Below are 23,002 nucleotides of genomic sequence, written 5' to 3'. Positions count from 1 at the left end.
AATCAAATACAATTGCACCAGAGATAGGTTCAAATATTTTCAACCTTTGTGCAACAGTGTACACAATTAGTTATTCTCTATCTATTGGGATTTTCTTCTTATAGAGATTAAATTTGAGCCACAGTTTTAAATATGTCACAGAAAAGAAAGACATGAGGAACACAATAGACATGCAATTTAGAAACATTCAAGTAAGTAGATTCGGGGAACCAAAAAGAATCAGAATGCTTCCCAAAGTTTCAGGTATAGACAAACAGAAAAGACCTTAGAAGAGAAAGAAAAGGCAGAAGATAAGTCATGACTAAGGGAAAGTGTGAAGTTGTATTTTTTGTTGTTGTTGCCCTTTGTGGCAATAATCCGTCCATCATTTAGAAGACCAACATCATCCTGAAAGAATTTAAATGTTTGAGTCCAACAATTAGGTCAAATCTAGGGTTGGACAGACGTTTGGGAATTATCTGATAGGAGTAGCTAATACCAAATAAAAGTCAATTCAAAGAGAAGACATTTAGGGCAATGAAAAAGTCTTGAAGAAATGAGATTAAGTAGTCCATCAAAGCAGAGAAGAAACCAGCATGACACAGTATCAGGAGAGACATAAAAAGAAGAAAATCCCAATAGATAGAGAATAACTAATTGTGTACACTGTTGCACAAAGGTTGAAAATATTTGGACCAAGAAATAGCTAGGTATTTAGAGGCTGAGAAGAATACATGCTTGAGCAAATATTTTCAGTCAATTGGAAGAGACAGAAATTAGGCTGAAATGAATTAAGCGAGAAATGGAGCTCTACCCTACAGGTACCACCTTCAATACTCCTGGCAATAATGGTAAAGAGAGATGGAACATTCATTTGAAGAATTGAAAGATCTAAGAAGGGATCCTTTTGCTCCTGAGTCTCAAGAATTCAAAGTACAGAATCTATTTGACTTACAAGAAAGAAAGCAAATTGGAGCTGCCAGTCACAGAAACCTGTAGCTATTTCCAAGAAAAGGGAGCTGGGAGGGTTTCTGAGGGATGCAGATTTCATTTTGTCATATAAGACCATTCAAGAAGGGGAGAAGAAGCCAAAATAGTAATCTCTTCTCTGCTCTGCCCCCAGTAAGTCCTCACTTGAAAGGTTTTTGGAAACTGCAGCTTTAAGTGCAATGGTGTAACCATCAGGTCCTTGAATCACTTAGTACAAAGTTGGCCAGGATTGTTTTTTTTCTCATCAATGTTCCAATACAATGCCACTGAGCAAACAATGTTATTCAAGGAACCTGCTGTATTCTAAGGTGCTTCCTGTGAACATGCTCTTCATCATAACCAAGGAGAATCTCCCTCCCTCCCCCCGCCCCAGGAAGTCTGTCTCAACCAGAAATGGGGGAAAGAGATGACAAAGTTAAAGTGCCTTGGAGTGCTAGAAGAAAAGGGCAAGGGGAAAGAAAGGGAGGGACCACCTGTTTCAAAATATTTATTTTCCCAGCTGTTTTTTCCTCTATGAATTTACACTAGAAAATCCAGGAAACGTCCTCTCTCGTGGACATGAATACAGCAGCACTATTTGGTGATGGTCAAGAAGATAGAGAAACACTGATATTTCCACCACAATATTGGTTCTTGCCTTGCTACTTCATCTATAGCACAGCAGGTAGGGCATTTGCCTTGCACGCGGCTAACCCGGGTTCAATTCCTCCATCCCTCTCAGAGAGCCCAGCAAGCTACCGAGAATATCTTGCCCACATGGCAAAGCCTGGCAAGCTCCCCATGGCATATTCGATATGTCAAAAACAGTAACAACAAGTCTCACAATGGAGACATTACTGGTACCCGCTCGAGCAAATTGATGAACAACAGGACGACTGTGCTACAATGCCTTGCTACTTTAGGCAAGTCTGGGAGTAGTGAATGCATTTTTAAGTCCTTGGGAGAATGAACCTTGCCTCCCCTCACCCCAAGTCATTAATGCTATGATCATGTTTATGACACAAAGAGAGAACATCTTCCAATGAAACTTCCCAGAAACCGTCCATCTAGATTTTTAGATGGCGATTATAACACACTTAACCAGGCAGCTTTTTATATCAACATTTAGAAATCGTCATTGTTGAACTCATGCTGACCACTAGATACTATCTCTGTCGTGGCTGTGTGTAGTGCTTCTGAAATATTTACAAGTGCCTTCTCCTAAGGATGCAGACATTTCTGTTTACAGCCTGAACTTATTTTAGGGAACAAAACCTGCGGATGCACTTCCTGTTATAGAAATACCTAGGCTTTATTTAATCTATTTCTCTTGTAGTCCTAAGGCTCTTCCACCTACATGATCTCATCAGTATTTTGTTACAGTGCTATGGAGAGAGGTAGAGATGGAAAAGTTTTCTTGTTCCTTTTTCTTCAGAAAGATAAGGGGGCAAAATGAATGAAAGCTGTGTCTAGAGCATGTTCTTCCCCCGGGATCCTAAGGTGAGTGTCTTTCTCACAACACTCATTAGCATTGTCGGAGTCTTGGCATTAACAGGGTCATAATCGAGCCATTTCTAGATTGCGACCCAGGCCATATGCCCCGTGTCCTGCCTCATAAATGTGAATGAATGGCAGAGGTGCCATTAGAACCCACATCCCTAATTCTCACCACAACACTTTTTTCACAGGTAGCTGCTTACAGTGTCCCTTGACAATCAGCAATCCCAGGCTGGAGTTAATGAACCAACAGACACATCAGGTAAGATGCTGGAACAGCTGCACAGGGAAATGAGGATGCATTTTGGCGGCTGAGCACAACTATCCTAATATTTCCTCAGAAATGTTCCTAATTGCAGATAAATGGGCCCTGCACTAAAAGGAATGGAAAATGAAACTCTTCTAAAAAAAAAAAAAGAGAGAGAGAGCAAAAAAATTCCTCCCAGTGCTAAAAGAAAACAAAAGCAAAACAAACAAAACCCCCACCCTTCCCTCAGCCCAGTATCAACCCTTCCTTAAAAAAATAAAATAAAATTATAGGCTACCACTTGTAGAAGTGAAGAATCCATGAGATCAGTGTTTGGAATGTTTTGACTCAACTATCAGGGCCGAAATGCATTAACACACCCAGTGAAACAGGGGCAGCTGCTCCAAAGACTCTGGCTCTCCAGGGAAGCTGCAGCCTCGCTTGCCCTGTTAAGAATGGGAGACTCCCACAATTCAAGACCCAGTGAGAGAGGGAATGCAAAAAAAAATAGAAGAAAAAAGAAGCAAAAGAAAACCAACAACTTCCGTGTCTTGAGACTGGCCACCAGTATTCCTTCCTGAAAGGTTGCCTAAGTATTTGTCAAAGCCACCCTTTCATTGGCCCTTCACTGGGTCTTTGCTGGCCTCTTTAGATCTCCTATCACACACCAGACTCTCCTCAGTGAAGCACGGTTTTTGAAAACACCCTTCAAAAGTTTGTATTTTGGGGGAGGAGTGGTAATTGGGGGTGCTGTTTGACCATGCCCCTTGGTCTCGCAGGGTCTCCTCCATTCTTTCAGATTCCAACATTAAGACAATGATTGACTGTCAATTAAACTGGAGTTTATTATGTACAACATCTCCTGGTAGGCTGTGGAAAGTAAAGGTATCAGAAAGAGTGTTGTCTTCTTTCTTCACAGACTCCCTTAGCCAAGGGAGAGGCACACACCAAGAGAGAGAGAAGGCAAAGCTCACCTAATGAATTTTGGAACAAAAGTGCAAGCCGAGTTGGTCTGTCATATTAAATGTGTCATTTCTGGGAGCTTCCAGCCTTTTTTAAAAAACATTGGATTTACTCAGGAATTAAAACCTTAACACATCTTAGTCACCTCTTTTGTTGCAAAATTTGTTAATAAATGCTCACTCTCCCAAATAATTCAAGAATGGACCAAAAAAGTGTGAGTGACATAAAAGGTACATTTGTGGTTTCATTTAGGCAAGGTTTACTATATACTAAACGCAATGTAATCCCACATAAGATGAAGTCAACCTTGGTGCTACCAAGTCATCATGGCTTTGTGTCCAATATTTACTGAGTCAAAAGTGCCTCCTTCTCTTTCTCCATCTCCTTCTCCTTCTTTTCAACCTACATCTCTTCCTTCATTTTTGTTTTCTCCTCCTCTTCCTCCTCCTCCTTCTACTTTATTTTTCTTTTAAATTTTACAATTTTAATTTTAATCTTCTATCTAGTACTGAGATTTTGACCTCATCAATTCTTCCATGCCATTTCGCTGATCATGTCTTACACAATGCAGTAGCTGCTGATGTTATTTCTTGGCTGGCAAGCAAAGACCATTTTGACTGTGGCAGTCTCTTTTGCTGTCTCTCTTAAAGCAATCTGGTTGGGGGGGAGTAGAGATACAGTACAGCTGGTAACACATTTGCCTTCCATACAGCAGACCTCAGTTGGATCCCTGGCACCACTTTAGGTTCCCAAACACAACCAGGAGTGACCACAGAACCAGGAGAAAGCCCTGAGTTTCACTGGGTGTGGCTCTCAAATCAGAATAGTAACAACAACTATAAATAAATAATGTAAAGGAACACAGAACCTGTAGAAGCAGATGGTTGGCCTCTTCTTACAGCACAGCACTGGCTGCGTGCTTGGTGACATGCCAGTTCTATTCCAGATGCAACAAGCTATCACCTCCAACCTGGCCAACTGCTGGTCCAAGAATCTGACCAGATAAAACAAAGTAGTTGAGAGCATCTGTTTTTTCTCAAAAAAAAAAAAAAGAAGTCTTCTGTTTCTCATAAGAACCCAGTGTCTGAACAAACAGACTCTTTAACCCTTACCAAGTGACCATGGCAAATACAAGTTACAAACTTTTGCAAATCAGGAAGCTGTGGGAGAAGGAGACTTGTCTGTTGTTTGCCCAAGATTAAGTAAATAAGCAGTGTTTGGAAGAGAAATCAGTTTTCTGACTCTGGGGCTGGTGAGAAATCACTAGAGACAGCTGGTAGCTCATGTGTCCCTTGAACCAACTCTAAATTGAACCCTCGTGCCGCCTTGCTATCAGGCTCCAAAGAAATATTTTCTTTATTGGTGCTTTCAAACTCCTTCAACCAAAGGGGAACCACAATTTAGATATGTCCCCCTAGGTTTTCATTCCTGAGATAAGGGAAGTCTTGGTTGAGTAGAAAATCATCAATTGGTTGGAAATTACTGTGCACAGCTTTTACCAGTACTAACTGTAATGGGAACTAAGTTTTTAAAAATTAAGTTCTTCCTTAGAATTAATTGACTTAAATAACTATGCAAGGTATTTTTTAGAATAAATTGGTTTAATGAATACAAAATTTGTATTCAGCCACATTTGCTGGGAGTGCTCTCCTTTAAAAGATGAATCAATTCCAAAGTGCTTCAGTCAGAAAGGTGAAAAGCTAACTGAGTAGGGTAGCTGGACATGGGGATTCAGATAGCTGAAGTTTGTAAACCACAGTGAGGCTCTCTGTAAAGTATGGATGTGAGGAAGCAGGTGAGATGGTGTGTGCAAAGGCCCTGGGCACACTTGCAGGAAGAGAGCCAAGTCCCAGAAGTAAGGAACAGTCATGATCATTTCATTCTAAACAACACCCATATTTAAATTAAACAAGTCAGGGCCAGAGTGATAGCACAGAGGGTAGGGCATTCGCCTTGCGCGCGGCCGACCTGGGTTCGATCCTCGGCATCCCATATGGTCCCCCAAGCACCGCCAGGAGTAATTCCTGAGTGCAAATCCAGGAGTAACCCCTGAGCATCGCTGGATGTGACCCCCAAAAAAGCAAAAAATAAATAAATAAAATAAATTAAACAAGTCATATGTTGATAGGATAAGATATGGGGCATAGGTAATATGGAGCTTGCTGAGGAGAAAAACAGTATTAGAAAGCAATCGAGTGAACACAACTCAAAGATTATTTCTCTCTGTTCTGCAGAATGTAGTACAGCTCAGAGAAAGGTACTACATTTTCTAAGCGCTTTGTGAGACTGACTTAAACCTCAAGCCAGCGCAGTGCATTGAGTTTGCTTCACAGTCAACTCCAGAGTTAATGTGACCCCAGCCCATCCCAACTGATGGAGATATTAGACACAGTTCAATCAAGCAGAGAATGGCAGGGAAAATAAAAACCTTTTGTGATGGTGTATTCTGCCAAGTCACTCACTCCTCCAGTCAGGATTGATGACAAACACCCAATTAAGAGGCATTTGGAACCTGATCCGAACACTAATCTTGTCTCTGGTCCTTTGGGCTTAATGATCAGCCTTGATGAATATTACGGTGGCAATTAGTTGAGTTTATCTTGCAGCCTCCTTTACAAGCACACAACGCACACACGCACACACGCACATATGTATGTGTGTGTCTGCATTTTCTGAAGTATGTCAGCACACACGCAAGTTATCAAGTCATATGCTGGAAAGAAAGGAGCTGAGAATAAGCGTGCTGGCTGCAGGCATATGTCTCACTTGGATCCGTTTTTTCAGTGACTTCTCCCCAAAGTAAACTCTGGTTGGAAGTGCTGCTCACATGTTGATTCAGTTTGATACAATTGCAACTAACCTTGTCTTTCCGCTTCTTACCCAGGCTGCTTCTTTTAAGTTCCAGAAATGCCTAACACAGGAGTACCGTGTAAGGCTCAAAATTCATTACAATCAAATGGGGCTGCTTATAGTAAGAAATAATAAAGGAAATTAATTTTATTAAACACATGGGGTTCTGTTCAAATTAAATCAGTGCTAATGGAAAAAAAAAACAAAAGGAAGAAAGTAGATCATTATCTGCCTTAGTAACCAAGGATGCTGCAGGTGGTAGAAACAGCAGTGACCAGCGGTTCTTCTCTGAGAAGGGCTCATTCTTATCTACTCAATAGTCTTTTAATTGAATTGACTTGGTGGGAGGGAAGTCATCTCCGAAAACTGAGAAATCAGATGCCATCCAAACCAGCAATGAAGAGAATAGGAAAATAAAACATATGAAGATTTTTCTGAATTTCCTTTGCATATAAAGCCAGCTCTAGATATAAAAATATGTATTCATTCTAATGTAGCAGTAGTCTATACCATAAATACAAGATTTTTCTACAATAGCCTCTAAGAAAAAAATTATCTGCTTCTAAAAGGATTGTGCTGGTGTTGTGTGCGTTTTTTTTAAGTTAGAAAGGGGTCAGTACACATTTTTTAATCTCCAAAGAATTCACCATGCGCAGAGAATGAGATATATAAAATAGAAAAGCTAGAGTTGATTTGTAAACTTATAAAAACCAAATGACAGGACAAAAGTCAGGACAGCAGGTGGACAAAGTTTTGTTACTAAAGTAGATCCAAGGCAGCTTCTTCCGAGAAACTCAAAAGACTTATATTGGGTATGCTTGGAAGAATGTACTCATCTTATAAAACTTTATCAAACCTTAGAGTGGTCTCATGTATCTTTCTCTATGGAGATTAAACCTCAAGTAAAAAGTGCATACTTCTATTTTTCACATGGAAAATGAAAAAGTCTCTGAGATTAAAATTACCCACTGGGTTCCATAAGCAATTTTATTTCCTTTGGTCTAAAACACAAAACTGGGGCTAAAGTGAAACACTTGCCTTTGGATGCAAAACAGCCAAAAAATCACTTATAATCAAGATAAATGATATTATAATGAAACCATCAAAAACGTGAAATTAATGCAAAGCTTCATTCTAGACAAAGTAAATAAGGAAAGAATCAAAATAGAAACCATTACTTGGGGAAACCAAAAACGGAACTAATATTTCCCAAATTGCCAATAAACAACTCAGTGACCACTGTATAATTACATTTGCAGGAATAATCAGATTTGAGAAACTAAGGGAAGATTAATTTTCATTCAGTGAACTTATATTCTGTGAAAATAAATGAAATGAGCAGTGTTCCAAAGTTTGTAATAACTGAAGTAATATTCAGAGTAGTTTTAGGGAAGCAATGTGATTTATTCAATATAAGTCCCAAATTCAAACGTCATTTCCATTTGATTATCACTTTACTATAATTAAACTTCATATGAAATTACAAGATTAAAATCTTCCTTTGATTGCACAGAATTAGGAAAAAAGACACTTATTTTTGGTGGCACAAAGAAGAGGGTACAATCCAAATTACAGCATCTATGTTACATTAGTCTGGGGCCTTGTTAAAATTCCTCAAAACAGAGGTGACAAATCAGGCATTGAAGTCAGTAACTTGTCTCTAGAAGACCACTCCTGGGTTTTCCCTTCCCCATACTACCTTCTTTTGGCACTCTCTTTCTGGAGCTCCACATTCGTTTTCTTAATGTTTTTAACCCAAAGTCTGTGAAATTTTTATTGCTCCCCAGGTGACGACATCTGATCTGAATGTAACCACACACCTCTTTGCTCAGCAGTATTTGTCACAAACCATTATAAATTATCATGCTGATAGTTTGCATTGCTGGGAAACCGGAAAAGTTCCATAAATTGTAACTACTGTATCAATGACATTCTTGTTTATTATGCAGATATAAAGTTTTACGAGATTCAATATGTCTGCCTTAGGACTGAAGAAAACTTTAGGGGAGTTGAGAACTGACTCGCTCAAGGCAACTACTAAAAGCCATTTACAAGGTACAAGGAACTCTGAGAAACACTCAGCAAGCCACTTCCTTCTTTTCTGCTTCTCAGCTGTGCTTTGACACTTCACAAACATGGAGGTTTTTAAGAAAAATTATCATTTCTTCCACTCCTCAACACCTCCTTCTCAGAACAGGCTCTAGCCCTTAGCTTATATCAACATAACAATAAAACCTGACAGTATATCTAACTAGAAATTTTAACACAATCTCAGCCCTGCAGACAGACACTTGACTACTCTATTAAGGGATTGATCCATACCACATTTTGTTCGATAAAAGAATAAGAGAGCTATAATGTGTTTCTGTTGCTTATTTGTAATAAAGCCCAATTCCGTGTAGGTATAAACACAGATGGTTGCGTTTTAAAACTCTCAAGCATAATTCACAGGTTTATTTTCCCTAAGGAAATATTCCCTTTGATAACCATTGTAAGAACTCTTTTTAGGCTCAATTTCCTAGCTCACTTATGAATAGGGTCAGCTATGGTTCTAGTCACATAAAGAGTTGTGATTATTTACATTTTACTATGTTGTTACAACTATGTAATGATGTTTATATTTAACTATAAGCAAAACAATAAAGTTTAAACAAAAATATTTCCTTAATAGCACTGATTTATTTAATGACTCATCCTTCCCTACACCCTACAAAAATTCTATTTACTTAGGCCTCAAAGATGTTGTCAATAACAAATGTGCTAAGGAATCAATTTCTTGTGTTTCATATGGTCAAATTTAACTATATAGCATGTCCCTGAATTACATCATTTCATTCAAGGTCCATCTGCTGTAACATTAATGAGCAGAGACACAAAAAAATCCCCACATATGTTAAATAAAAAAGGATATCCAAGGACCTGTTTTCATGCTAAGTTGTTTTACTCAATGTCATAATTTCTAAAAACCAATTCACTTTAGTGAGTGAGGACTTGTACAAATACTGGCATTTTCAAGAGAAAATGTTGGATATATTTTATGTGAATCACTCTGTTACCATCCCATCATGACCAATAGATTTACTTTATATCTTCTTAATTTCATACTTAGAAATGTTCTAACATTCCTGAGGTTGTTAAAAACAACAATGTATTTTCTTCCAAATAACAGTTTATCTCTTGCCATCTTTATGTTGCCCAACATCTTTTTCCTTATCATCCTCCCCACACACTGATATGTACTCATTCTGGGAATTTGCTGAGCTTAAACTGGTGGCCTATACTAAACTTGGGGAAACCTCAACCTCAGGATCTAAGGTAATGCTCATTTATAGCGGCTTTTTTTTTTTTTTTTTTTTTTTGCTCTTTGGGTGACACCCGGCAATGCACAGGGATTACTCCTGGTTGTGCACTCAGGAACCACCCCGGCAGTGCTCAGATGACCATATGGGATGCTAGGATTCGAACCTTAGTCAGCCGAGTGCAAGGCAAATGCCCTACCCACTGTGCTATCACTCTAGCCCCAATATAAGTGGCCTTTCTTAATAGGTATGGAAAATAACTGTTTTAGTGGCCTTTGAATGTAAAGGTTTCCCTGAGATCACTCAGCACCATTTTCTTTAGCCCTGTTGTATTTTTTTTAAACAAATTAATAGCTCTTCAGTCACAAACAGGAAACAACAACAACCATATATTTATGACTTATTTGAGAGGCGTTTTATCATCTCCTTACATGTGCTTAACTGTACCTGACTTACATCAACACAAACAGAATTTTATAGATAGCCTAATACCAAGGAAAAAACTCAAAGGAAAACCAAAAACTTTTTGCACATTCAATGTAAACTTTTGAAGTCTCTGAATTTGTTCTTATAAGAATTTTTGATTTTTTCTGGTTTTTAAGGGATTTTTACTCTGTATATTTTAAAGCTATAGCTTTTTCTCACAGCTTTTACAAAGGGTGGTAAAGATTCAGGCTATATTAACACAGTTGTAGACTCTCAATTATGACTTTCAACAATGAATATGAGTCATGTGGACCAGTCTGGAAACACAGTGATAGCAATGTCTTAAGTGGGTCTTCATCTATCATTTTGGAATTTTTATTGATAAAACAATCAGAGAGCAACACTTTACAACATGGCACAAAGATATCTTCCTGGGCCATAATCCCCATTGACCTCATCCAGCTAAATATATCAGCCTCTCAAGGCTAGCCAGGGGATGGCACTTTCACAAAAAACAAATCCTCAAACTATCTTATTCTGCAGCACTGAGAAAATGAAGCAAAACCCCCATCTTATTTACAAGAACAATCTTCTTGACTGTGTCAATTTCTTGAGTACCTTGCTGGTATAAAATTCTCTTGCCATAAATTATGATTATTTTTCTTACGATCTTCAAACAGAAAACTGAAAACAAAAGGCTCCCCAATGCCAGCTGTCTTCCACCTCACATCATGATACAAACAAATAAGTACTTAAGTTTGACTGTGTGCCCTGCACTGTTGTAAGCATTTAATATACATTAACCCTTTTAAAAAACTTTTAAAAATCAGGATACTGTGGTTTACAATATTGTTAATGACAGTTTCACACATATATCATTCCAAAGACCCACCCATTATTGGGGTTCCTTCTTTTCTCCACCAAAGCCCCTTCCCAGGCATTTTCCTCTTCCCATTCCAGCTCCCCCATATTCTCCACAACACCCAACCCCACCCCCAGTCCCATAAACTCCATCCCATGAATCAATTCTCCATTTCTGTTCCTTTTGTCCATTTGTCGCTCCTCTGCTGTGTCTCTTTGCATCCCACATAGATTGATTCTTGTAATTGGCTTCTCCTTCCTACAATCTCTACTCCAGTTTTATAAGACATCTTGCTCAGGCTCACAAGAAACAATTGTCACATTTCTGCAAGTCTAAACACAGATTCTGAAACGGTCTGTGGTAAGAGTATATAGACTACAGAAAGTTGTAAACATTAGGAGAAGATCTAACCCCTCCCCCCATTCCTAGAGTCTCTGCTTAAACAGTTACTAAGCTCATTACTGAAAAAAAGCACCAGCTACTCTGAATATTATACTACTTATATGCATGGTATTGTGTGCTTACTATACATATCCATGTATGTGTATTACACATATGCCTGGTCATGACTTTTAGATCAGAAATTATTAAAAAGAAGTTTACTGAGATAGATAGCACTTTATTTTGGGAAATAATATTATTACTTATGTTTAACCAGTGTCTTAAATATATTTGCTATTGCAAACCATTAATATCATTAAGCAAAAGGGAAAAAGTCAAAATACATTAGAGAATAATTCTCCAGCTTATCAAGGTGATTCACATTGTAAAAGTTTCACCTTATTGGCAAAAAAAGGGCAAAGGAGAAGGATAATTCCAATGAATTCTCCATTTCCTAGAAGTCACTGGAACGCTCAATTCATGACAACTTTCATAGATAATTAAGAAATCTATGTAATAACCCAAAGTACCCCTGAATCACAAAGCAAAGATTAAATTGAAATTTATATAATTGTATTACCTGGATGAATATATAGATTATTTGGAAATCGATCACAAATTTGTGCTAATTTTCTAGGTACCATTATGCTGAATAAACCAGATGACGTCATTTCCGTCAACCGTGTGAAGCAAAGCCCACTGACCCAATAGGCTGTTGAGGATTTCCTAAAGGTGAAAACATTTTGCCTATGGTCTGTTCTTCCCTATCTTCCCTTAAAGGTGTTTGCAAATAGGAAATATGTAACATTGAATGTGTCTGCATAATAGTGTTTAAATCTAAGGGAAGGGATATCCTATATGCGCTGTCCATAGTCCTAAGTTATATCAAACTGACCCAGTTTAAAGCTTGGGAAAACATACCAGCCTAAAGTGATGGAAGCTTGAGAACTGAGATTTATGTAGATAAAATTCCCTCACTGAAACCGTGTGAATGGATATTTGGGTTTTAGAAAGTTCACAATGTGTAGTGCCACAAAAGGGGATGATTCGGACAAGACACACCAGAGGTCAGCTTGTGTAGAGAAAGAAGCCAACCCTGCCCAAGTTGGCTGCAATGTCACCGCATTCTTTCTTTTCCAGGAGAAGCGAAACCTACACATCAGCTCTTTATCATGGAAAGTCAAGAGATATAATTTAGACTGTCTCTACAGTGAGGATGTTTTCATAATAATGAACTCTGGCATAAATCAATGCTCAGTAACCTAACAATACAAGGAGAACGCGAGACTGAAGCAGATGGATGGAACTCAGATTAAGACTTGAGTTCCATTTTATTCATTGTGCACTGACAATTATTTTCTAGCATTTTCCATAAAATGCGCAATCATTAATCTACTACAACCCCCCTCATCTGATTTACCCTCTTTGCCTTATTTTTATTCAATGACAGTTTAGTTTTGTCATGTCAAATTCAGTAAGATAAATACAATTCTTAAATCACAAAATGTGCCACAGCTTTGTTTTAAAAATCCAATCTCAGTGTCTGCTGATGCAATATATGTTAACTACCCTCTGTACCTAATAAAAATGCAAGCAAGAGTTTAAATTCCTAGTTCTTCCCCTTTCCAGAAAAAATAAAATATATGTATATATAGAAACACACATTTCTTAACAGGAGAGCTCCCAAACCAAAAGTGTTAACAGCAAAAGGAATATGAGCGATTACACATTTAAATATAATCTTTCTAGCTTGGGAAACTCAGAAATCACTTAGCATAATTTAATTTCCATACCATTGACATATGATCTGGCCTAGATTGGAATCCCTCCTGGATCCATTTATATCTCATATTGTACACAGACGGTCGCCCTTAGACATCTGCTACCACTAGATGGTGCTGTGGCGCCCTGTTCAAAGACGTTCTCACTTACTTGCAGTCTCTGTCCTCCAAATCGAAATGAGGATTGAAGTTGATCATAATTCTCTGGTACTGGTCGGGAGCCTGAATCAGCCATTCACATTTTTCACTTGGGTGATAAGAATGAGGATAACCAGGAGACGTAAGATACCCTGGGTTTTCAATTTTTATAGTACCGCCACATTTATCTGCAACAAAAATAACCATCTTAGTCCTTTCCCTGATAACCCAGGTATTCTAGCTTTATTGATAAATCCTCCACTACATTAAGCATTACATAACTTTTTCAAGAGGTTCCCACAGATCCTGTAGGTGGTGCTAATAGTAATAGCTCACCCAGGAATGCTCTCAGAGGAGGAAGTTTGGCAGAGGAAGAAAGTGGACAGACACCATCCTCCAATCCCACAAATTTCTATCCCAGGAAAAAGGGTCTTCCAGCACTAAAAACATTAAATCCCCTCAACTGATGTTAACATAGTCCCTAGGGAGCTTCTGCTAGACTTAATTATCCCCCAAGAAGTGTAATCGCATTAAGTAGCAAGTTCTAAGTGGAAGGTGACTACAAGATGCCACTGGGCCCCCTTGTGTTGCTTTGTGATGATAAGTCTGGTCCCTGTCATTGATCAGTGGGGCCTTGTCTTCTAGGGCTTTGATTGGCTTAAAGCCAACCCCTTTTCTGTGGTTGTCTTATCTGCTCATAAATCTAAGTGATTTTTGAGTTATCTCTGCTCTTGAGAACCAGATCAACAGAGAACAAAGTGTGTTTGGTGAAGCAGAAAGAATTCTGCTCTACTGCTTCAAGAAAAAGTTGTTCAGAGTTGGAGACCAGATCAAAGCAATAGGGCAGAAAGAAAAATAAATAGCCACACAACATTAACTCTAATTACATACATGTTGGGGGAAAAAAAAACCCAAAAGTTTGGGCATTACATACGGAATGCCACATTCTCCCATTCGGCCTAAGGTGACTTAAATAGTTTTGAACCCCAAATGTTGCAGAGAATGCCAAATAAAGCAGTCTCTGGGCTGCATTATTGTGCTGTGTAGATTTTCATTGTCATATTTTATGATGAATTTCATACTGGAGAGTCTCAGCCTGAAATGTTGCCACATTTATTGATGCTTAATTTTGAGCAATAAAAATTCGGTGCATAAACTCTGTAAGAGGCACAGGTATGAAAGCAGGGAAATATATAAGCCTATCAATCACAAATTTTCTGTAATGGTATATATAGATTTTAATATTGCATCTAATAGATTCCCTGTGGAAAGAGAATGGCATTCTTTGCTCTCAGCATGAATTTATAAATCTACAGAATTTTATTACAGGAAAACCAGGTCAAATGGAAATGAAAGATGAAGTGCACATCAAAAATGCATAAAGCTACATGCATTATAGAAATCATTTCCCATAAATTAAAATGAAGACAATATAAATTATATTGTTATTCTCAATTGCTAGATGTTTCTATGTTTTGCACACTGGGGCTAGTCTTAAACTGGTCTCCTTGGCCTTGGCTTTTTCAAAAGGGTTAGGTTTGCCAAGAAGCAATGTTGCAACTGGAGTTGAGAATCTCAGCTAATGATCATATTGGACTCTGTTCTACCGCGGCTCTGGTATGATTTTAAATGCACAGAAAACTTGGAAAGTGACCCCATCTCATTAAGTCTCCTCCAACTCTGTACAAACATCATGGCAATGTCTGGCATCTGTTAGAGGAGTGAAATAAAACAGCACTGCTTCTAGTCACTCGACAGAGTCACTTCAGAAGACATTTAGGTGGACTCAGTACCACACCAGAGCTCTTTAATCTGTGACTTCTGAGAAAGTGACAGTGTAATAAGATAATGTGGACTGCTAGACTCCCTGGCTCTGTTAAATCTCTCTAACAGTTGATTAAGAAAGAGCAATTTCTAATGACTCTGGACCATTAGTCCTAAATAAGGTTAATGAATTAATTTAGCAGACACTGGTACTCAGAGGAGGTGGACATGGCTTTCAAAGATCTGTTGCGTTAAAGAGGCTTTTAGCAGCTCTGGTCACTGCAAACATAGCAACATGGCCTTAAGCAGCCAGGCTCGAAGTTCAGGTTCTCAGAATTCCCCAGATTTCTACGATAAGTGTGTGTGTGTGTGTGTGTGTGTGTGTGTGTGTGTGTTAAAGTTCAGCACCTGAAGTCTGAAAGTTCTTTGCATGGATTTCAAATACATCCCGTCTGTGGTGAATCTCTCCACTACAGATGTAACATCAGGAGTTGTAAAGGAGTGGGTGGGTTATTGCCATTTCTGAAGTCTATCCATTTGGGCTTTTTCTTTTAATTGGAGGAGACGTTTATTTCAAGCCCTGCCAGATTATAACAAGATGCCACCAACCCAAGTTCATTAATAAACTGAACTCTACATTCACGTGCGTGCCTGTGCTTTGCTTTGAAGCAGCTCGTTGGTAGCCGTTAGGGGGAAATCTATTGCTCCAATCACAAAACCTACAAAAGGCATATTTGAGAGATTAACTCCCATCATAAAGATGTGATTTAAATTCCTCTTGGTATGAAGTCCTCCATTTGTGGCCTTTTATTAAAACAATATACCACAGTGAGTAGTGGATGTTCTTTTCATCTAATTACTGTGATTGAAATCTAAGCCAGACAAAAGTAAATATTTGATAATAAGTTAACAATAATTGCCCAAGACTTACTGTAAAGATAATTCCATCCCCACGCCTTCACCTACTTTGGAGTGTAAGCCAAACATGCCTATAACCAGATCACGTTTTAAAACACATTATTTAAGTTACAGGATACTGTTTATAACTCTGCAGTGTTTCATTTACTTAACTATGAGTGGTTTAAAAAGCTAAGTGGGAGCTGCAAGCAGGTTAGGGATTTTCAGATATCCCAGTGACTTACGCTGTATATATCGGATTCCTGTATTGACACTATGTAACTTTCATTCATACTCCAGAAGGATTATGGACGATTTACAAAGGCGGAGGGGGGAGCTCCATCCACCCACAAACCACTATCTCTCGCAGGCACCCACCAGAGGAAACAGTTCAAGGGAGCTGCAGGAGAACCAGGAAGTTTCTCTGGCTTCGAGTGAGTGTTCATTAACTTTCAACAGCCATCAAATTTTTTGAAAGGGAGTCTCATCTAATTGCCTTGGGGAGGAAACATTATTAAGATAATTGGTGTGCGGATCTGGGAAGGTTGGCAGCTTCTGCCTTGTAACAGAGGTAAGGCAATCCCCCGCAAGCCAACCAACTTCAGGCGGGAGCCGGAGGACTTGAAATCTTCCAGCCCCTGACCCCACCGATCTCATTTCTGGGATTTCTCGCCAGTATAAAAACTTTCTCGCCCCAGAAGGTGTCTGTTCCGGGGGGTTCATCCCCGGCAGCTCTGCCTGGAGTCCCGCTAGCTGCCCGGGGCGGGAAGCCGGATCCCCCGGGCGGACGCGCGCCGCTGCCCCGCCGCTGTCACACGCGCCTCCGCCTGTCACTTACCGTTGCGAAAAGCGGCGGCCAGGGCGAGCGCGAGGGCGAGCGCGGCGCAGAGCAGCGGCAGCCCCCTCTCCATTCTCCCTTCGCGGGCTTCCCCCGGGCGGACGCGGCAGGACGCGGACGTGCGGACCGAGCCCGGGGAGGGAGTCTACACCACCAGCCCCAACGCTTCAACTCCGCCGCGAGCTGGAAAAAAAAAAAAAATCCTCCAGCCGTCTGGGAGAAAGGAAAGCAGCGAGGCAATGCCTGGATCCGAGAGCAACGCTTCTCTTTTTGTGTCTCAAGTCGCCTGCATCCTGTCATTTAGCTCCGGTTTCCTCTCTCTTTTCCCACACTTGTTCCTCTTCCAGGAGCCACTGCCCCGGCCATGTCTCAAAAAAAAAAAAAAAAAGGTGGGGGCGGGGGTGGACTGGGCGGGGAAGGAGGGAGGTAGGGAAACGCACCAAAGCCAATTTCCAGAAAGGGGAAAAAAAAAAATAATAAATAAAGATCCGGCTTGTTTCTGGACCGGTTGGAGCCGAGAAGCTGGCGCCCAGGGGAGGCCCGGGGTGTCTGCGCAAAGGAGAGGAGCAAGCAATGAAAAGATGAGCGGGAGACAGAGGAGTTTCACTAACTGCACCCCCACCTCCTCGCCCTCCCCCTCCCCTTCTGCAACCCTTCCCTCGCTTCCTCCCTCCCCTCTCCCGCACTGGCTCGCCTGTAATTGCCTGACAGGAGACTGGGAGGAACAAGTTTCGCTCCGTGTGCTTTTCCCCGTCCGTCTGTCTGTCTTTCCGGGAGGCCCTGCCGGATCTCCTCGGGAAGGAAGGGGTCGGGGGTTCTGAGCCCGGGGCGCGTGGGGGTCCGTGTCTTTGCAAACCGGGCCTGGCAGTGGGTGCCGGTCACAGGGGCGGACTGGTCCACCTTGGGGCGTGCGCGCCCCAAATCCTCGGGGTGGGAGGGAGCGAGGCAGCTCACGGAGGATCCCCGGGATCCAGCCGCCCCGGAGTGCCGAGCGCCCGCGAGGTTGGCGATCGCTTCCCGCAACTCCAGCCCGGGGCGGGAGCGGCGAAATCAGCACCCTTCCCTTCCCCACCGCGTCCGCCCGACCCCTGTGCTGGGGAGCGGCTCGGCACCCCGGCTCATTTGGCCCCCGACTGGGATTGGGGTGGGGTCTGGGGACGCACCACGGAGCCGGGAGGAAGTCTGCAGGGTGGCTGCACTTCCAGCCGAGCCAGACCACCCGGGAGGGCGAGCCCTGGCTGCAGCCTGCAGCGACCACCCAGCCCCGGAGCCGGACGCGCTACCGGGCGCCAAGCGCGCCCGGGTGCCAGGAGCGCGCCGCGGGTTCCATTGTTAACCGAGATTTGGTGCTCGCTCCTCGGGGACAGTGGGAGCGATGTGCCCGCCGGCTAGGGGACAGCCATCACCCGACCCCGCCCAGCCCCAGTGTCCCAGCCCAGGTGCTGGGGGGGTTGCAAATGAAAGGTCCAGGGGCTCCTGGGCTCCGCGTCTCCCGGGGAGCGGAACAGAGGCAGACGGAGAAAGGGGTGCTCTCGCCAGGCTCTCACGGTGCCCTCTCCCGGCCACGGGCAAGAATCACGCGTGTTCTCCGGCTGCTGCCCTCCCCCGCTTCCCACGCGGCGCGTCCTCTCCCGGGGCTGACTGTTCCCCGGGTCTATCCCCAAGGACTTTCCGAGAACGGCCGCAGAAGGCCTTGACGGATATGAATAGCAAGGACATTTCAGGGAACAGTTTGGCCACCGAGCGGGCCATTGACCGGGGTAAAAGCCCACTGACGCCCTCCGCAGGAGTTCTTGGGGTGTGTGCGGGAGGGGGGGGGGTGACAAGGTCACCGCGCCTCCTGGGAGTTGGCGTTTGTGTACACATCCCGTAAGTGGAGCCTGGTTCCTACCTGGCGTAAAACGCTGGCCAAAGAGATTTGGGAATGTTGGCAAGGAGACTCTGGTCAAAGATTTTGGCAGAAGAACTAGGGGCAGGACAGAAGCCAGGCGGTCGGGGGCGCACGACCCCGGGCCAGGGCTCAGCGCTAGGAGCTCGTCGGACTGGCCCGGTGAAGCGAGCCCCTGGGGGTGCAGGCGGGTCCCGCGCCGCGCCGAGCTACCCCGGGGGCGCCTGCACTCTCTCCCGAGCAAGCTGGCCAGCGGGGAGCGGGGAACCCCCCACCCCTCTCCTCCCAGTTCCTGCAGGCTGGAGACCCGAGCGTGTCAACTCAGCCCTGCCCCCGAGCGCCTGTCCCCCCTCGCCAGCTCCTTCCCTTTCGGCTCTCGGTCCCCTGGGAAGGACAGGGTAGGAAAACGGCATTACCACGCCGGGGAGTCAAACGCCAGGTCGGGAGAAAGGGACAGCGGCGGGGCGGCGGGTGAAGTCCCCGCGCCCCGGCCCCCTGGGAACGGCCAGATAGGGGCGCCAGCCGCGCCCAGCGCAGCCCCCGGGGAGCGTGCGCTGCAAAGTCGGGGCGCCGGGCCACCACGCGGCGCCGATCGCCGCCTCCCCGCCTTCCTCTCAGCCCCAGCCCCCCGGCTGCGCCGACCGAGCCGCCTCATCAGATTTGGGGTGACCCCGAGCAACCTCAGCACAGGGCTCTGAGGGAGAGGCGCAGCTCAGAGAACCTGGCAGGTTGACAGCAGAGGGGACGCGGGCGTGCGCAGGGGCAGGGCCGGCGGCCTGCAGCCAGTCCACGCCGCCCGCCTGCTTCCTAGCGGGGACGCTCGCTCTGGGGAGCCGGCTCTGACCCCACTGTGCCTCGGCGGGGTGAGCGCCGGGGCACACGCGGGAGACTTGAGCTGTGTTGTTTTTAGCAAACCGCCGCCAAATCTCTCTTCCCCTTGCCCTGCTGAGTGTGCATTTCCCAGCCGGGATCCACCAGGCTCACAAAGCCACCAGACCCGGCACTCAGAGGGACGGCGACTCAGAGGGACTTTTACCCCCACCCCCGCATCATCACCCGGAGCCGCCAGGGGCTGCGCCCGGCTGATCTTGCTCACCAGACGAGCACTTGAGCCATCCTTTCTCCAACTTGTAAGACATCCGCTGTAGACTCTGAGAGGGAAAAGATAGTTAAGTTGTGCCTCTGGTTTTTCTGGTCTTAGCTGATGTGAGGCTTTTCTGGGCTCCGACGTTCCCACACAGTACTGGGTAATGAAGTCCCCACCTCACTGATTGATAATTGCCGGCTAGAGAGTTAGTCCAGAGCAAATTGTTCCTGCTAACAACCCCTTTCCTCTGTTGTTGGATTCCACTAAGCGAAGAAAAGGGTCACTTTAGGGTTTCTGCGATTCCCCAGCTAGGGAGACAGACCCACCTTTCTATAAGAACAAGTGGTAGGCAGAGGAAGCACTTGGCAGCGTTCCTAGGTTGATTTTATTTTGGTCTCACGCACACATCACTCATCCTGACATCACAAATCCCCACACTAGAAAGAGCCCCCCATCCCACCCAAGGGAAGCCCGTAGACCACACTCCCAGAATGCCAGGCCGTGGGTGGGCACTCCCTGGGCAGCAGGGGCTGCTGCAGGAATAAAGCTCTGGGTTTTCCACCTACTGAGCCAGGCTGGCATGGTGCCCATCATTAAGAATAGGCTGGGTGGTAAATGTTTGGTTGCTTTCATCAAGCGCCCATCAATTTGTCAGAAAGAAGCCGAGATTCATTGCTCCCAAAAGGCCTTTTGAGCCACTAACTTCCTCAAAGTATTTCAGGTTGATGCAATATGGAAATTTAGGTGTGTATTTCCAAACTGAATCAGGTTTAATCTGGGTCTTTTTTTTTTTAGATCAAACCCATATTTTCCAGAAAAGAAATAAAATAATGTATTTTTAGCAGGAGCTAAAAATTGGAAACGCGAAGTTGAAAAATGTGAAGACCTGGGAAAGATTAGAAATGGAATTAAAATTAATTTACAATTATTTAAAATAATTTTGCGAAATAAGACATTTCATTTTTTCTGATGTCTTAACCCCATTTATTTTTTAATTAATTAATTAATTAATTATTGCATCACCGTGAGATACACAGATACAAACCAGTTCCTGATCTCGTTTCAGTCATATAATGATCTAACACCCATCCCTCCACCAGTGTACATTTCCTGCCACCAATACACCAATGACTCCAGTTTCCTTCCCACCCCTACCCCACCCCGAGCCTGCCTCTATGGCTTTATGGCAGGTACTTTCCTTTGTCTCTTCTAATAGCAGATATGCAGACCTTGAGGGACATCTTGCAAGGAGCAGTAAATAAGCCCTGCAGATCTAATGATTGGGATGCATAACTAATATAGACCACAATGTTGTATGACTACTACCAAACTTCTTAGAGACTAGATCTTAATTACTCCAACCCCTAAGAAGAAATGAACATTATGTGACATGAAAGGGATGCTAATTATGGTTTACAGTGCTAATCATATCATGATACATAAAATGAATCAAGCCAACATGTTGTACACCTTAAAATTTACACAATGCTGGATGTCAACTATATTTCAATTAAAATGTTTTTTAAAAGTATTTCTGTCAAATGACTACCATTCAAGAACTGTCTTCTGAAGATCGTTATTAGCTCACTCCTTAATTTGATTGTCAGAGAAAAGAAAAATTTATGCAAAAGCTTTTATTTTCTTATACTTCACTTTAGCCTTTTATAAGTTACCTTGAAAGTTTTTTGTATAATTGAGAAAGGCTTATCATGTACAATTTTAAAACAAAGTTATAACACAAAGTTTTTATAATACAGTACACGTAATTACAAAATGCAGGAAAACATACTAAATTTTGAATCAGGTTAGTCGATTCAAAGCATTTGTTGATATTAGAGATTGCAGCTGAAATTTGAAAACTGCACACTATTTTTCTGAAGAAATAATCTTTAATTATTCTTTAATTTCCTTTATAATTAGGAAGATTAAAATAATATCATTAAATACTCCTCAAGCAAATAAAAACATCATGAGATCATATTCAAAAAATTTTAATTATTTGTAAGTAAAATGACCTATAAAATATAATTTGAGCAGTAACTTAAGTAAGTGGTAATATTTTAAACTTTAATGATTCCAGGGTACTGGAGGGTCGGGTGCTTGCCTTGCACACATCAGTCTGGGTTTGATTCCTGACACCCTATAATTGGTCCCTCCAGCCCCACAAGGAGTGTTCTCTGAGTGCAAAGCCAAAAGTAAGCCTTGATTACTGCAGGGTATGGCCCACTGCCCCCAAAGCTAATGTTTCCAGTGGCCATAGGTAGGTGGAAGGTTTTAATGACCTTTGTATAGGCAATGAACACTGGAAGACTAGTGTGGAGAGAGTTTGAGCCCTTAGTTCAGGTTTTAGTCTTTGACAAAATCAAATAAATTGGAATAAAGAGGAGAATTGGGGGTTGCAGATATCCAATCGTGGGTCACTGATACGTATCAATGATATCATTGTCACTGTCACAGTCATCCTGTTGCTCATCGATTTGCTCGAGAGGGCACCAGTAACGTCTCCACTGTGAGACTTGTTGTTACTGTTTTTGGCATATCGAATACGCCACGGGTAGCTTGCCAGGCTCTCCGAGAGGGGTGGAGAAATCTAACCCAGGTCGGCCGAGTGCAAGGTGAATGCCCTATCAGTTGTGTTTATATAAATTATATGTCTGAAGCAATTGAATTGGCACCTTTACCTCTGTCCAAAGGGAGTTGGTAAGTAGAGCATGAGACAAACACCTAAGGAAACAATCGGATACATAGTGTGTAAACCTTAGGGTTACATTTAGGGCAGCCCTCAGTGAGCTCACAGGCTGACCATTTATTTAATACAACATTCTTCCCCCACACCAGTTCCCCAAAATGTAAGTTATCCTTTCTGTTGACAAAGACAATAAGAACAGTTAATAAGCATCAAAATTCAATGGGTACATTAAGAGCAGAGACTGGAATATTTCACAGGCCAATCAGTATTCACCCTTAAAGTACAGAGTCAAGTTGTGACAGTTTCTTATTCTATTTTTTGTCTCTGTTTCCCAAATGGTTTTATTCTATTCTTTTTTGGGGGCATTGTTGTTGCCCATTTATATATAATGACTTAGGCCTGTTTTTCCCCCCTAGGGGATTATCCTCATCTTGAGCTTGGGGTTGG

The 23,002-nt window shown here is 42.6% G+C and overlaps 1 protein-coding gene across 2 annotated transcripts in view; it reads right to left on the bottom strand.

Annotated features, from left to right (window-relative positions):
* NRP1 (neuropilin 1) overlaps positions 1-19,990 on the bottom strand; it is a 155,548-nt gene extending 135,558 nt beyond the window's left edge. The window contains exons 1-3 of one of the 2 annotated variants that reach the window (XM_004605395.2): positions 19,876-19,990; positions 16,892-17,074; positions 13,406-13,580 (exon numbers count right to left, since the gene is read on the bottom strand). In XM_004605395.2, coding sequence (XP_004605452.1) covers positions 13,406-13,580; positions 16,892-16,964 — 248 coding nt within the window. In that variant the 5' untranslated portion in view covers positions 16,965-17,074; positions 19,876-19,990. Of the gene's footprint in view, positions 1-13,405; positions 13,581-16,891; positions 17,121-19,875 lie in introns of those variants that run through there. The other variant, XM_004605398.2, reaches the window with a different exon arrangement.
* Between the last annotated feature and the right edge of the window lie 3,012 nt (positions 19,991-23,002).

Source organism: Sorex araneus, chromosome 9 (assembly GCF_027595985.1).
Source record: "Sorex araneus isolate mSorAra2 chromosome 9, mSorAra2.pri, whole genome shotgun sequence".
NCBI classification, from domain to species: Eukaryota; Metazoa; Chordata; class Mammalia; order Eulipotyphla; family Soricidae; genus Sorex; species Sorex araneus.
This window is presented reverse-complemented; position numbering and strand designations above follow the sequence as displayed.